At 39.6% G+C, this 17,014-nt stretch overlaps 1 protein-coding gene across 2 annotated transcripts in view; it reads right to left on the bottom strand.

The window, feature by feature from the left end:
* NELL2 (neural EGFL like 2) overlaps positions 1 to 2,094 on the bottom strand; it is a 380,317-nt gene extending 378,223 nt beyond the window's left edge. Inside the window, exons 1-3 of one of the 2 annotated variants that reach the window (XM_005680058.3) lie at positions 1,972 to 2,094; positions 1,174 to 1,259; positions 580 to 708 (exon numbers count right to left, since the gene is read on the bottom strand). In XM_005680058.3, the coding sequence (XP_005680115.1) occupies positions 580 to 708; positions 1,174 to 1,228 (184 nt within the window). In that variant the 5' untranslated portion in view covers positions 1,229 to 1,259; positions 1,972 to 2,094. Of the gene's footprint in view, positions 1 to 579; positions 709 to 1,173; positions 1,260 to 1,656; positions 1,879 to 1,971 lie in introns of those variants that run through there. The other variant, XM_018047900.1, reaches the window with a different exon arrangement.

Here is a 17,014-nt window from a genome sequence, read left to right as displayed (position 1 = left end):
TACACAATTAACGGTGAGACAAAGAATAAGAGAATATTATTTCTTTTCTCTTGTTATCGATGGAAAAGAATCATTATCTTTCGATGAGGAATCTTAAATATATTGTTTGTGACATACAGTGCTTAAAACTTGAAAGATTTAATTTTCCCACAAAGCTACCCACATAAAGAAATTCGTCCACAACTGAGCACCATTGTACCTGAAACTTTCAGAGAGCAATGTCTTAACTAAGATTAAGCTACCCTATTTCCTACCTACATCAATTTCACCCAGATGAGGTGTTTGCTATAATTCATTGTTCCCCAGACTCCAGAATCAACCATCTGCCATCGGAGTTTCTGCACAGTAATTAAAGGAACTATCTATTAGACTGGCAAGAGTACAAAGTAAGGAAAAGGAGGGGGCGGGAGAAGAGAGAAACAAGCCACTTAAAAAGAGGTGGAAGCTGACCCCTCCTCGTCTCCGCTCAGATACTGTCATCCATGAGGCAGAACAGAAGTTAGGAGGAGCGGCCAAGCCAGCTCCTCCCGCGGTTATCCGAACTGAAACCGCGCTGGGGACTGAGCACGCTCCTCATACCTTGAAAGAGAAAGGCTTTCGTCCCATTGTGCAGCCCGGGGACCTGGCGCACTCCGGTCGTGGACTCCCCAAGTTCTAACTCCGTTAAGACGTCAATCTGCAGGGAGGGGTCTACACCAAGACCCCAAACTGGTGGGAGTGGGGAAGGGAGGAGAAAAGAAAGAAAAAGCTCCATCAGAATACAAGCCTCTTCTTTTAGGGCAGCAAAGAACCGCGTCTTGGAGACAACATTGGAAACTGACGAAGAGAGGCGACTCCCTCCGCCACCGCGGAGAGCCTTACCTGAGATCAGCAGTCCAGCTTTAAACAGCGGAGCACCCAGTCCCATTTCCGTGACCTACTTTAAACCCTGCTCGGTGCAAAGTTCCCCTCGGCCCTCAGACCCTAGACTTGGGGTGTGACCCGCCCTGCGGTCTCCAAGACAAGCACAGGGATTTAAAAAAAAAAAAATCCAAATCCAAACCCACCCCCGACTCCAAGCTTCCCACTCCAGACCTACTTCAGGTGGAGGGAAAGCGAGGCTTCCCCGGGCAGCTGGGGCTGCCCCGAGGTGGGAGCCATCCCTTCTCCCACCCCAGCTCTGCGGCCACTCACCTGCTCCGAGACCGAAGAGCAAACAGAAGGTTCTCAGTAAGACCCGAGACTCCATGGTGCCGATCTGCTCAGTCCATCGTCTCCCTCTTTAAAAATAAAAACCGAAGAGATTCTTGGAATCAAGCGGGAAAAAAAAAATATATATCGCTTGTCTTTCCTGCCACTGGCTTGGATTTACTGATTAGTAAGATTAGTACGATTTGGTTGCTAAGAAAAAAAAGGGAGGACCCCCCAGGCACGTGAAGAACTTAGACCCTCCAATGCGCACATCATTCCCACACGCAGAGCCCAGGAGGCAGGCGCGGGTTGGGACGGGGCCCGAAGGGAGGGGTCGGCCTCGCCGGGGGCTGCTCCGCGGGGAAATTAGCTCTTGAGCCGAATCAAAGCGGCCGAAGGAGCACACTCCCGGAGGAAAGGAGGCCGCCCCAAGAAAGCCCGGACTGGGGCGGCCCCGCACCCGCCCGTCTTCCCCGCCGCCCGAACCTGTTGTAAAGGCAGAGACAATGGAGAGAGCGCCGGGAGACGCGCGGAGGAGAGACTGCTCCTCGGCGAGGGAGGGGCGGGTCGGGGAGGCGGGGAGAGGAGGAGAAGGGAGGGAGTCCGAGGGCGAGGCCCGGCGCCCCGCGTCCCTCTCCCTCGCGGGCTTCTCGGTCCCCAAGCCCCGTCCAGCGGACCCCGGAGTCGCGACAGCCTCCGCCGCGTCCTCCCTCTCTCGCCGATTCCGGCTACGCTAAGCTCCTTCGGGATCGAAAGATCTTATTTCAAGGTGCTAAGTTGATGGGCGGTCATTGCTCTCACCCCTCAATTTTGGGCGCGTGTCTAGAAAGACAGACGGAGAAAGAGAAAGGACTACCCAACTGCAGGAGGCGAGGCTAGATGGAGACGCGCTCGCCCGCCCTTTAGGCAAAGGAGGGAAGCGCAGCCCCGCGGACCAGAGAGGGGAATCCCTCTCGGAGGTTTGCGGAGGAAGACTACTAAGGCAGCTAGACTCCCGCGGTGGGGCTGGAAGTAGGGAGAAACGGGCGGAGACTGGTGGCGAGCCTGGGAAGCCGTGGGAGCTCCGGAGGAGAGGTTCCCTGCCCGGGGCGGGGCGCTGGAGAGCTTCCCCTGCGCGGAGAGAGCAGGGGAGAACTTAGCCGGGAACTGCTGGACAGCTCCGGGACCTCGCGCGCCCCCTGCCAAACACAAGGCCAGGTCCGGGCTCCGGTTCTCCAGGACAAGCACACAGCATGAGGCAAGGGCAGCAGAGTCAGGGTGCCTGCCTATGCCAAAAAGAAGAGAAAAATGATAGCTCGATAGATAGATAGAGGTTCCTTTAAATTTGAGGTAAATTTTGAATAATGACATTGAAGTCCCATACTGAGGAAGTTTCAAAAGCGATTAAAATGTTAATCTATACGAAAGTCAATTGAGTTTCTTAATTTTCCATCCAAACAAGTAGATTCTGAATTCTCGAAAGGAACCTACAAAGTTACCAAAATACCTACTGGGTAGAGTCTGAGGTTCCAGCAGGGCGAAATATACTCAATTATACTATAATAGGAGGAAGGCACATCAACCCACTGAAGTATTCTTCCCTGGAGAATTCTATGGACAGAAGAGCCTGGCGGGCTACAGTCAGTGGGGTCGCACAGAGTTGGACATGACTGAAGCAACTTACTAGCATACTATAACAGGAGGAGCGGGACATATTTAGCTCTGCCCTTGGAATTTTTAAGGGAAAAATATCAGAATCTGGAAGTTTTTTCCAAATTAAATTTAAATGATCTTTCCTTATCAGGTTTTCCATTTGATTCTATTTCTAATTTTGTAAACTTTTGAGAAGTAGATCCGTACTTAAACGTGATGAAGTACTGTTTTATGTAACTTCACAAACTTGCAAAACTACATAAAATGAAATTAATGTAACTGAATTAAATTAATTCAAAGGAAATTATTCATCAGGAAAGTAAAGACCTTTCTATAGCAGTACAATCAAAGTAATGAATTCTAACAAGTATTTACAAAAGTGACATTAAAAACTGAAAGATAAAATCAGAGGAAAAAATAAATATACATATACACACATATTTAGAGGAACCAGAGATCAAATTGCCAACATCCGCTGTTTCATCAAAAAAGCAAGAGAGTTCCAGAAAAACATCTACTTCTGCTTTATTGACTATGCCAAAGCCTTTGACAGTGTGGATCACAATAAACTGTGGAAAATTCTAAAGCAGATGGGACTATCAGACCACCTGACCTGCCTCTTGAGAAACCTGTATGCAGGTCAGGAAGCAACACTTAGAACTGGACGTGGAACAACAGACTGGTTCCAAATAGGAAAAAGAGTATGTCAAGGCTGTATATTGTTACCCTGCTTATTTAATTTATATGCAGAGTACATCATGAGAAACACTGGGCTGGAAGAAGCACAAGCTGAAATCAAGATTACCGGGAGAAATATCAATAACCTCAGATACGCAGATGACACCACCCTTATGACAGAAAAGTGAAGAGGAACCAAAAAGCCTCTTGGTCAGAGTAAAAGAGGAGAGTGAAAAAGTTGGCTTAAAGCTCAACATTCAGAAAACGAAGATCATGGCATCTGGTCCCATCACTTCATGGCAAATAGATGGGGAAACAGTGGAAACAGTGGCTGACTTTATTTTCCTCGGCTCAAAAATCCCTGCAGATGGTGATTGTAGCCAAGAAATTAAAAGACACTTACTCCTTGGAAGAAAAGTTACGACCAACCTAGACAGCATATTAAAAAGCAGAGACATTACTTTGTCCACAAAGGTCCATCTAGTCAAGGCTATGGTTTTTCCAGTAGTCATATATGGATGTGAGAGTTAGACTACAGAAAGCTGAGTGCCAAAGAATTGATGCTTTTGAAATGTGTTGGAGAACTCTTGAGAGTCCCTTGGACTGCAAGGAGAGCCAACCAGTCCATCCTAAAGGAGATCAGTCCTGGTGTTGAAGCTGAAACTTCAATACCTGATGTGAAGAGCTGGCTCATTTGAAAAGACTCTGATGCCTGGAAAGATAGAGGAGCAGGGGACGACAGAGGATGAGATGGTTGGATGGCATCACCAACTCAATGGACATGGGTATGGGTAGACTCCAGCAATTGGTGATGGATAGGGAGGACTGGCGTGCTGCAGTTCATGGGGTCACAAAGAGTCAAACACAACTGAGCGACTGAACTGAACTGAACACACATACAAAGGAACACAATATTGCCAATACCTTGACTTTAGCCCAGTGAAATCCATCTTAGACTTCTAAACTACAGAAATGTAAGATACTAAATTTCTGTTGCTTTAATCACTTAATTAGTGGTGATTTGTTTCAGCATTCAGAGAAAACTAATATAAATACTAATCACATAAAATTCAGTCAAAATGGTAGCCTCTACAAACCCTGTATTCATAAATACATCTCAAAGCTAAATAAAATTTCCAAGAATTTTTTATTCACAGATGAATTTTAAATTAAAAAAAGAAAGAAATCCCAGATGCCAGGGAAAAACAGAGACAGCTGAAAATTGGCAGGAAAAAAAAAAACTGACTCAGGTGATGATTAGGAGAGGTTAGGACACAGGGTTTCAGACGTAGTACGGACCTCAAGATAATGGAGTAGAACTTTACCATCCACATGAGAACTAGAAACAATGAATTATGGCCAAAGCCAGAAGAGGTACAGATGTTACTGATCCTTTCAATAAGAATAGGGAGATTAGAAGTATTTTATATACATAGACACATATTTTGCATGCTGACCCAAGAACAAGAATGTTTGCCAGCTGCATATGACCGTAGGTGGAAAACAAAGTCATCTATCAGTTCAGTCCAGTTCAGTCGCTCAGTCATGTCCGACTCTTTGTGACCCCATGGACTGTAGGAGGCCAGACTTCCCTGTCCATCACCAACTCCCAGGGCTTGCTCATGTCCATTGAGTCAGTGGTACTATCCAACCGTCTCATTCTCTGTCATCCCCTTCTCTTCCTGCCTTCAATGTTTCCCAGCACCAGGGTCTTTTCCAATGAGTCAGTTCTTCGCATCAGGTGGCCAAAGTTAGGGAGTTTCAGCTTCAGCATCAGTCCTTGCAATGAATATTCAGGACTGATTTCCTTTAGAATGGACTGGTTGGAGCTCCTTGCAGTCCAAGGAACTCTCAAGAGTCTTCTTTGACACCACAATTCAAAAGCATCAATTCTTTGGCACTCAGCTTTCTTTATAGTTCAACTCTCAAATCTATACATGACTACGAGAAAAACCATAGCTTTGACTAGACTGACCTTTGTTAGTAATGTCTGCTTTTTAATATGCTGTCTAGGTTTGTCATAGCTTTTCTTCCAAGAAGTAAGCATATTTTAATTTCATGGCTGCAGTCTACAGGCAGTGATTTTGGAGCCCAAGAAGATAAAGTCAGTCACTGTTTCTATTGTTCCCCCATCTATTTGCCATGAAGTGATGGGACCAGATGCCATGATCTTCATTTTTTGAACATTGAGTTTTAAGCCATCTTTCTCACTCTCCCCTATCACATTCATCAAAAGGCTCTTTAGTTCCTCTTTGCTTTCTGCCATAAGGGTGGTGTCATCTGCATATCTGAGGTTATGGATATTTATTTCTCCTGGCAATCTTGATTCCAGCTTATGTTTCATCCAGTCCAGCATTTCACATGATGTACTCTCCATATAAGTTAAATAAGCAGGGTGACAATATACTAGTATACTGACATAAGCCTTGACATATTCCTTTCCCAATTTGGAACCAGTCCATTGTTCCATGTCCAGTTCTAACTGTAAAAAATGTCAAATCTCAAGCCTTGACATGAGCACATGAGCTAAAATTACATCTTCACTGGTATAAGAAATTCTAAAATCAAAAATTAGAATAAACCCCCCAGCATATCCTGAAGAAGCAAATGTAAGAATTCTATTAGGGGAGCTTCCACAAGTTCTGGCATATAAAAAAAATTCTGATGAAGATATAAGCACAAAATAATAACAATAATAAATGCACTGAAGTAAAATACCATGAAAATCAGTCAGGAGGCAAACACATGTAAAAAAAGAGAATTAGTATCTCATGAACTCAATATCAGAAAAGCATAATCAAAAGTACTAAAAAATATATTTTAAGTGATTAGAGTTTTTTCAAGGCATAGAAAAAAATAATGAAGGTACAGAACTATATGAGTAATTATTACACAGATTTCAAAGAAAACCAAATAGAACTTCTAGAAATAAAGTGAAAGCGTTAATTGTTCAATCGTGTCCAACTCTTTGTGACCTCATAGACTGTAATCCCCCAAGCTCCTCTGTCCATGAAATTCTCTAAGCAAGAATACTGGAGTGGGTAGCTGTTCCCTTCTTCAAGGGATCTTCCTGACCAAGGGATCAAACTCAGGTCTCCAGCATTGCAGGGGATTCTTTACCATCTGAGCCACCAGGGGAGCCCTCTAGAAATAAACATGTATTTTAAAAATTACATTTTTAAAGGCACTGGCTATAAAAAGCAGCAGAAAAAATAAAGATGGAAATTAGGGGGAAATGTAGGAATAAAAAATGAGATCTGAAGATACTGAAAATCTGGTAAGAATGATAAGGAGATGTAAAACATGAAGAATGTTACAATTAGAAGATCCAACACACAATTACTCAGAGATGTAAAATAAGAGACTATAGAAAATGGAAGTAGATGGTGTCACTGGAAATATTTAAACAAATAAGAGTGAAAAGCTTTGAAGAATTAAAGTATGCATGAGAATCTAATCCTGGGTGAGGTGGAAAAGGCAGACCTCACCCTTTCTCTCCCACTGAATGATTCCAAACCTGGTACGGTTGGAGTATATGAGGACTCTGAAAGTCAGGCAATAGCAGGCAAACTGAGAAAGAAGACCAGAGTTTGAAGTACCACCACAGTGGCAAGTGAGTACTTCTAAGAAATATACAATCACTCAAGTCATAGACTGCCTCTGGGTGATACACACATGAGATAAAACTGAATATACTGTAATGTCTTTGAAATCTTTCCAAGAAGGCTAGTCAAAACTCACAGTCTAAATCTGACAAGGCCAATTGCCTGCTTAAAAAATAAAATGACGTGCTCTATAGTACTTAAAATTCATAGTACTTAGCAATATTCAAATGATCAGGATATAATCTGAAATAATTTGGCATATGAAAAATGAAGGAAACTTCAACTTACATGAGAAAAATAAAATCAACATTTACCAATGCCAAGATAACATAGATGTTGGAAGTATCTGAAAAAGATATTTAAAAAGCTATTTTAAAATACTCCATAAAGTAAAGGCAAACACATGAAAAGATAGAGGGTGGCAGCAAATAAATAGAAGAGATTAAAAAAGAACAAAGTGGAAATGTTAGAACTGGAAAGCATAATAACCAAAATTTAAAAACTCATTAGAATGGGCTCAGTAACAGAATGAAGATGACAGAGGAAAGAGTCAGTGAGCTTAAATATAGATCAGATAAAATGATCCAATCAGAGTAACAGAAATAAGTTTTTTCATTTGGTTGATTTTTGGTTTTGCTTTTGTTTGCATTTAAGTGAATATAGAATATAGAAACAGGAACCTGAGACAAAATAACCTTAATGTAATCAGGGTCCCAGGAGAAGGGAAAGAGTTCAATAGCAAAAAAAATAAATAAATAAAAGGACTATTTCAAGAAATAATGGCTTAACACATCGAATTTGCAAAAAGACATAAACAAGAGATTCAAGAAGCATGTTGAATCCCAAATGGCATAAATGCAAAGGAATCCATGGCTAATCATATCATAATCAAACTGCTGAAAACAATAGAAATACAAAACTATCACAAAGAAAAAATTTTGAAAGCAACCAGAGAAAAACGACATATTACTTACAAGGAAGCAACAATTTCAGTGAATGCAGGCTTCTCATCAGAAACCATGCAGGCCAGAAAGAAGGGAATAACATTTTAAAGTGTGCAAAGAATTCTATATCTGGTGAAAATATCCTTCAGGAATAAAAACGAAGGGAAAGCATTCTCAGCCTAGGAAAATCTATAAGAACCAATTGCCAACAAACCTCTTCTAAGAGACTGCTAAAGGAAGTCCTTCAGACAGAAAGAAATGATAATAGAAAGACAATTGGCATATCAGGAAAGAAGAAATAGCAATAGAAATGGTAAATATCTGGGTAAGCATAACAGATTATTCTTCTCTTGAGTCTTATAAAATATATTTGATTGTTATTAGTTTTCTATCGCTGCTATAGCAAATTACCACAAACTAGCGCCTTGAAATAATACAATTATGATCTTACAGTACAGTAGATCATAAAGCTAACACTAGTCACCAGGCTAAGTTCAAAGCACTGACAAGGCTGTATCCCTTTCTACAAGAGAATCCATGTCTACATCTTTCAACTTTTAGAGAGTCTCTGCATTCCATGGCTCATTGCCCTCTTCTCCTATCCTCAAAGCCAGAAACAGTGGGCTAAGTCCTTCACACAGTACATTCTCTCTGATTCTCTGACTACAATTCAGAAAGGTCCTTAATTTCTAAGGATTTAATATGATGACACTGGGGCTATTTCATAATCTAAGATAAGTTTTCACATGAAGGCTCTTTATCACATGCACAAAGTTCCCTTTCCATATTCCTGGATTCCAGCGATTAGAGTGTGGACATCTTTGGGAAGTCATTCTTCTGGCTACTATAATGACTGAAAGAAAATTTTAAAGTTCTCCAAAGTGATTTCAATGTGTGTATATTTAATGCGCAAGACAATCACAACAGAAACAGATGAAGAAAAAGGGACCAATATGGTGGAAAAGTCTCTATATTTCAACTGAAGTGGTAATGTAAGTCTAAGTTGACACTGAAAAGGTAAGTATGCATATTGTATTCTCCAGAACACTGAAAGCTCAGCTGGTAAAGAATCTGCCTGCAATGCAGGAGACCTGGATTCCATCCCTGGGTTGGGAAGATCCACTGGAGAAGGGAATGGTTACACACTTTAGTATTCTAGCCTGGAGAATTCCATGGACTGTATAGGCCATGGGGTTGCAGAGTCAGACACAACTGAGCGACTTTCACACTCACACATAAAAAGAGATAAAGTTTAAAGACACAAGATTTAAAAATGAAATATTAAAAACATTCAGATAACTTGAAAGAAGACAGGAAAAGGATTAAGTGAGGAACAGACAAATGAAGCAACAAAGCGAAAAGAAATAACCTAGAAAACCAAAATCCAAACTCATACACATTGCACTACATGTAAATGAACTAAAAGCACAACAGTTAAAAGACCAAAATTGTCAGAATGGACTTGAAAAATGTACCCCAACTAGTGCCTGTTACAAGATACTTATTTCAAATATAATGTGGCGGTTTTAAGGCAAAGTATTAAGAAAAGATATACAGATATACAGACATTCATGTTTGATTCAAACATGAATCAAAAGAAAGTTGGAGTGGCTATATTAATATCAGAAAAACTAAATCCAGAGTAAATAAAATTACCAGATGTAACAAGATACATTACAGGAAAATAAAACGGTCAGTTCACAAAGAAGACATAACAATCCTACATGTGTATGCACCTAGCAGCAAAACTTCAAAGTACATTAAACCCAAGAGAAATTGTGACAGAACTGAAGGAAGATATAAGAAAATACAAAATTATAAACTCCCCACATTCCACTCTCATAATCAATGAAAATCTCCAGTACCAGAGAGTTTCCATGCCAAATCTCACCAAACATTTAAAGGAAAAAAAAACAGCATCACATAAACTTCCCAAAAAATAGAAGAGGAGGGAATATTTCCCAACTTTTTTAATGAGATTCACATTACTCATACCAAAATCAGCCAAAGACAATACAAAACAAAAAAGGAAACTAGAACATAGACACAAAATATAGCTTTTGAACATACAGAATATATCTTTTGAACATACATGGAAAATCCTTACAAAATATTGGTAAATCAAATCTGGCAAACTGTAAAAACAATTATAAACTGCAATGAAATAGGGTTTATCCCAGGAATACAAGGTTAAGTCATGTATTTTAATCAATCAGTGTAATCCATCTCATTTACAATCTAAAGAAGATACCTTATGTGGTCATATCAATTGATGCAAGAAAAGCATTTGACAAAATTGAACAACTACTGATGATAAACTGAATAACTAACTGCAAAGTAAAAGTAGGAGGAACCTTCCTCAATACAGTAAAAGATATTTTAAAAGATTCTACATTAACAAAGTAACATTAGGTTGAAGTTTCTAATTAATGCAGTGAGCCAAGAAATAAAAGTCATTCATTTTAGAAAGGAAGAAATGATTTTTCTCTAGATGATTTTGGGATCTACATTTAAAAATTCACTACTAGAATTAGTGAGTTTACCAGTGTTACCAGACCAACATGCAGAAACAAATTTTGTCTCTATATGTTAGCGAGGAATAACTGAAAATATAAATTAAAAAGCTATACCATTTTATGATAGTATTAAAAATATAAAATACTCATGGAAAGATATGAATATACATAATATTTTATATTGAAGATGACAAAATTTTGCTGAATGAAATTAAAGAAGACCTAAATGGATGAAAAGATTTATAATCCTCATTAATTAGAAAAGTTAGTATTTTTAAGGTGTCAGTTATACTCATCTTTATCTACAGATTCAAGACAATCAAAATGTCAGTGGGCTTTTGGTAGCAATTAACAATAGTTGTATATGAAATACTACTCAGTCATAAAAAGAACAAAATAATGGCATTTGAAGCAACATGGATGGAACCAGAGATTATCAACTAAGTTAATCAGATCAGAAAGAGAATGACAAATACCATATGATATCTCTTATGTGTGGAATCTATAATATGACACAAATGAACCTACTTGCAAAATAGAAACAGAACCACAAACATAGAGAAAAGACTGAGTGTTGCCAAGAGGAAGAGGACTGGGGAAAGGATATAGTAGGAGGTTGGTGTTAGCAGAATAAGCTTTTATATAGACAGCGGATAAACAGCAGTGTCCTACTGTAAAGCACAAGGAACTATATTCAATGCCCAGTGATAAACCATGGAAAAGAACATTAGAAAAAGAATGTGTAAGTGTATATAGAAGAGGTGGCAAGAATACACAGAACTATACAACAAAGGTCTTAATGACCCAGATAACAACGATGGTGTGGTAACTCACCTAGAGCCAGACATCCTGGAGTGTGAAGTCCTCCTGAAGTGGGCTTTAGGAAGTATTACTATGAACTAAGCTAGTGGAGGTGACACAATACCAGCTGGGCTATTTAAAATCCTAAAAGATGATGGTGTTAAAGTGCTGCTTTCAATATGTCAGCAAATATGGAAAACTCAGCAGTGGTCACAGGACTCGAAAGGGTCAGTTTTCATTCCAATCCCAAAGAAGGTCAATGTCAAAGAATGTTCAAACTACCATACAATTGCACTCACTCTACACACTAACTAAAAATCCTTCAAGCTAGGCTTCAGCAGTATGTGAACTGAGTACTTCCAGATGTACAAGCTGGGTTTATAAAAGGAAGAGGAACCAGAGATCAAATAGCCAACATTCATAGGATCATGGAGAAACCAAGGGAATTCCAGAAAACATCGACTTCTGCTTCACTTAAAGCCTTTGACTGTGTGGATCACAACAAACTGTGGAAAACTGTTAGAGAGACAGGAGTGCCGGACCACCTTACCTGTCTCCTAAGAAACCTGTATGTGGGTCAAGAAGCAAAAGTTAGAAGTGGACATGGAACTATGGACTGGTTCCAAATTGGGAAAGGAGTATGTCAAGGTTGTATATGGTCACCCTGCTTATTTAACTTAAATAGAGAGTACATCATTTGAAATGCTAGGCTGGATGAAGCTCAAGCTGGAATCAAGATTACTGGGAGAAATATCAATAACCTCAGACATCCAGATGACACCACCTTTATAGTGTGTCATAAAGAGCATGAACACCCTAAAGAGCCTCCTGATGAAGGTGAAAGAGGAGAGTGAAAAAGCTGGCTTAAAATTCAACATTTAAAAAATGAAGACCATAGCATCCAGTCCCATCACTTCATGGCAAATAGATGGGGGAACTATGGAAACAGTGACAGACTTTATCTTTGGGGGCTCCAAAAATCACTGCAGATGGTCACAGCAGCCATGAAATTAAAACAGGCTTCCTTCTTGGAAGGAAACCTATGACAAACCTAGACAGTGTATAACTTTGCCAAAAAAAGGTCCATGTAATCAAAGCTACAGTTGTTCCAGTAGTCATGTATAGATGTGAGAGTTGGACCATAAAGAAAGCTGAGCGCCAAAGAATTGATGCTTTTGAACTGTGGTGTTGGAGAAGACTCTTGAGAGTCCCTTGGACTGCAAGGAGATCCAACCAGTCCATCCTAAAGGAAATCAGTCCTGAATACACAATGGAAGGACCAATGCTGAAGCTGAAACTTCATAACTTTGGCCACGTGATGTGAAGAACTGACTCATTTGAAAAGACCCTGATGCTGGGAAAGACTGAAGGTGGGTGGGAGGAGAAGGGGATGATAGAGGATGAGATGGTTGGATGGCATCACAGACTCTATGGACATGAGTTTGACTAAACTCCAGGAGTTGGTGATGGATAGGGAGGCCTGGTGTGCTGCAGTCCATGGAGTCACAAAGAGTCAGACATGACTGAGTGACTGAACTGAACTGATGGTTTCTCCAGTAGTCATGTATGGATGTGAGAATTGGACCATAAACAAGGCTGAGTACCAAAGAAATGATGCTTCTGAACTGTGGTGCTAGAGAAGACTCTTGATAGTCCCTTGGACTGTACAGAGATCAAACCAGTCAGTCCTAAAGGAAATCAACCCTGAATATTCATTGGAAGGACTTGCTGAAGATGAAGTTCCAATACTTTGGCCACCTGATTCAAAGAGCAAACTCACTGGAAAAGACCCTGATGCTGAAAATGATTGAAGGCAAAAGGAGATAAGGGTGGCAGAGGATGAGATGGTTAAATAGAATCACTCACTCATCAGACAGAAAATTGAGCAAATTCAAGAGATAGTGGAGGACAGAAGAGCTTGGCATGTTGCAGTTCAAGGGGTCGAAAGAGTCAGACAATACTTAGCAACTGAACAACAATTATATATATATATATATATATATATATATATATATATATATATCTGAATCACTTTACAGCAATAATTAACTGCAACATTGTAAATAACTATTCATCAATAAAAAATACTTTTTTTAAATTTATATGGAAATTCACAGAAAATTTTAAAAGACAGAAAAATTGAAAAAAAAAACCCACAAAATTAAAGCTAAAGGCAAAGAGAAAAGGAAAGATATATCCATTTTAATGTAGAGTTCCAAAGAATAGCATGGAGAGATAGGAAAGCCTTTCTCAGTGATTAATGCAAAGAGAGGAAAACAATAGAATGGGAAAGTCTAGAGAATGGGAAATACAAGAAAATTAGAGATACCAAGGGAACATTTCATGCAAAGATGGGCACAATTAAGGAAAGAAATGGTATGGACCTAACAGAAGCAGAAGATATTAAGAAGAGGTGGCAAGAATACACAGAAGAACTGTACAAAAAAGATCTTCATGACCCAGATAACCACAATGGTGTGATCACTCACCTAGAGCCAGACATTCTGGAATGTGAAGCCAAGTGGGCCTTAGAAAGCATCACTATGAACAAAGCTAGTGGAAGTGATAGGATTCCAATTGAGCTATTTCAAATCCTAAAAGATGATGCTGTGAAAGTGCTGCACTCATTATGCCAGCAAATTTGGAAAATTAAGCAGTGGTCAGGACTGGAAAATGTCTCTTTTCATTCCAATCCCAAAGAAAGGCAAGCCAAAGAATGTTCAAACTACCACACAACTGCACTCATCTCACATGCTAGCAAAGTAATGCTCAAAATTCTCCAAGCTAGGCTTCAATAGTTCTTGAACTGAGAATTTCCAGATGCTCAAGGTGGATTTAGAAAAGGCAGAGGAACCACAGATCAAATTGCCAACATACACTAGATCATCAAAAAAGTATGAGAGTTCCAAAAAAACATCCACTTCTGCTTTATTGACTAAGCCAAAGCCTTTGACTGTGTGGATCACAACAAATTATGGAAAATTCTAAAAGAGATGGGAATACCAGACCACCTGATCTGCCTCTTGAGAAATCTACATACAGGTCAAGAATCAACAGTTACAGCTGGACATGGAGCAACAGACTGGTTCCAGCTTGGTGAAGGAGTACATCAGGCTGTACATTGTCACTCTTTTTATTTAACTTATATGCAGAGTACATCATGAGAAACGCTGAGAAGGAGGAAGCACAAGCTGGAATCAAGACTGCCAGGAGAAATATCAATAACCTCAGATATACAGATGACACCACCCTTATGGCAGAAATCTAAGAGAACTAAAGACCCTCTTAATGAAAGTGAAAGACCAGAGTGAACAAGTTGGTTTAAATATTCAGAAAACTAAAATCATGGCATCTTGTCCCATCACTTCATGACAAATAGATGGGGAAACAATAGAAACAGTGACAGACTTTATTTTGGGGGGCTTCAAAATCACTGCAGATGTTGACTGCAGCCATGAAATTGAAAAACACTTGGTTCTTAGAAGAAAAGCTATGACCAACCTACATAGCATATGAAAAAGCAGAGACATTACTTTCCCAACAAAAGTCCATCTAGTCAAAGCTATGGTTTTTCCAGTAGTCATGTATGGATGTGAGTTGGACTGTAAAGAAAGCTGAGCCCCGAAGAATTAATGCTTTTGAACTGTGGTGTTAGAGAAGACTCTTGAGAGTCCCTTGGACTGCAAGGAGATCCAACCAGTCCATCCTAAAGCAGATCAGTCCTGGGTGTTCATTGGAAGGACTGATGTTGAAGCTGAAACTCCAATACTCTGGCCACCTGATGTGAAGAACTGACTCATTGGAAAAGACCCTGATGCTGGGAAAGATTGAAGGCAAGAGGAGAAGGGGTCAACAAAGGATGAGATGGTTCAGTGGCATCACCAACTCAACAGACGTGAGTTGAATAATCTCCGGGAGTTGGTGATGGACAAGGAAGCCTGTGTTGCTGCAGTCCATGGGGTCGCAAAGAGTTGGACATGACTGAGCAGCTGAACTGAGAGTATTTTCATTATCTCATTTCAAGCTCACAGGGCATTTGGTCCTGTCTAAAATGTTCTTGACATTTGGTCCATACCAAAAGATCCTTGATATTCCATCCTGTTCCAAAAACCATCTGGCATAAAGCAAAATATACTCCTGAATATTTTGTATAGGACCAAATACCAAGGATCCTCTGGCATAGAACAAATGTCTCACAGATATTTTGGACAGGATCAAATGTCTGCTAGCCAACTTCAAGATTATACTATAACCAAAGTATGAAAAAGAGATCCATTTTGGTGTTCAGTAAGTTCTATAAAACTTTTAAAAAATTGCCATTGTTATCATAAGTTGTTCTAATGCTGATTGAAAAGCCATCACAGAAATGACAAATCACTTTATTTGAACTTAACATCTTATAAGAATAGGGCTTCCCAGGTGGTTCAGTGGTAAAGAATAATCTGCCTGCCAAGGTTATACTATAAAGCTTAAGTAAACAGGATGGTCTGGTATTGGGATATATCTACCAGTAGAATAAAATAAGAATACAGGAATAGACTCATATGTATATATATATATATATATATATATATATATATATATATATGTATGTATATATATACTCATATATATACATATGAGTTATTGCTATTTTACAAAGGCACCTAGATATTTCAATGGAGAAAATATTTTTTTAACTATGATACTTGAACAATTGGACATATATATGGGAAGGAAGGAAGGGAAGATAAGAGGGAGGAAAAAGAGGGAGAAGCAAGGGAGGAAGCAGGGGAGGGAGAGAGGAGACGGTATGAAAGGGAAGGAGAGGAGAGGAGAGGGGAGAATAAAGGAGGAAGGGAGAGAGATCTTATTCACAGTCTTTATCTTGCACCATATACAATAATTTACCTGAAGTAGACCATAAGCTTAAGTATAAAAGCTAAAACTTTAAAACTTTTAGAAGGAAACATAGTTGAAAATCTTTGTGACTTGGGTTAGGCAAAAATTTCTTAAGTAGTACACAAAATTTACATTCATTAAAAGAACTGATAAACTGTGCTTCGAAATTTAAAACTAACTCTTTGGCAGACATCATTAAGAAAATTAAGACAAAATACAGAATAGAAGAAAATATTTGCAAACCATATATCTAATAAATGACTCGTATTCACATTATTAATATATGGGCTTCCTTGATGGCTCTGGGTAAAGAATCCACCTGGCAATGCAGGACTCACAGAAGACTCACATTCGATCCCTGGGTCAGGAAGATGCTGTGGAGGAGGAAATGGCAACCCACTTCAGTATTCTTGTCTGGAGAGTCCCTTGGACAGAGGAGCTGGGTGGGCTACAATCCAAAGAGTTGCAAAGAATTGGACATGATTGGCTGACTAAGCATACACACATGAATTCATATTGTATAAAGAAGTGATACTTCAATAAGACAAAGTTTTTAATTTAAAAATAAAACAGCCAAAATATTTAAATAGTGCTGCACTCAGATACTCTGTCATGTCCAACTCTTTACAGTCTCATAGACTGTAGCCCACCAGGCTCCTCTGTTTATGGAATTCTTCCAGTAAGAATACTGGAGTAGGGTGCCATTTTTTTCCTCCAAGGGATCTTCCTGACCCAGGGGTCAAACCTGCATCTCTTATGTTTCCTGTATTGGCAGGCAGATTCTTTA

Source organism: Capra hircus, chromosome 5, assembly GCF_001704415.2.
Source record: "Capra hircus breed San Clemente chromosome 5, ASM170441v1, whole genome shotgun sequence".
NCBI lineage: Eukaryota > Metazoa > Chordata > Mammalia > Artiodactyla > Bovidae > Capra > Capra hircus.
Note: the sequence above shows the minus strand (reverse complement) of the source record. Positions and strands in the feature narration are given on the sequence as shown.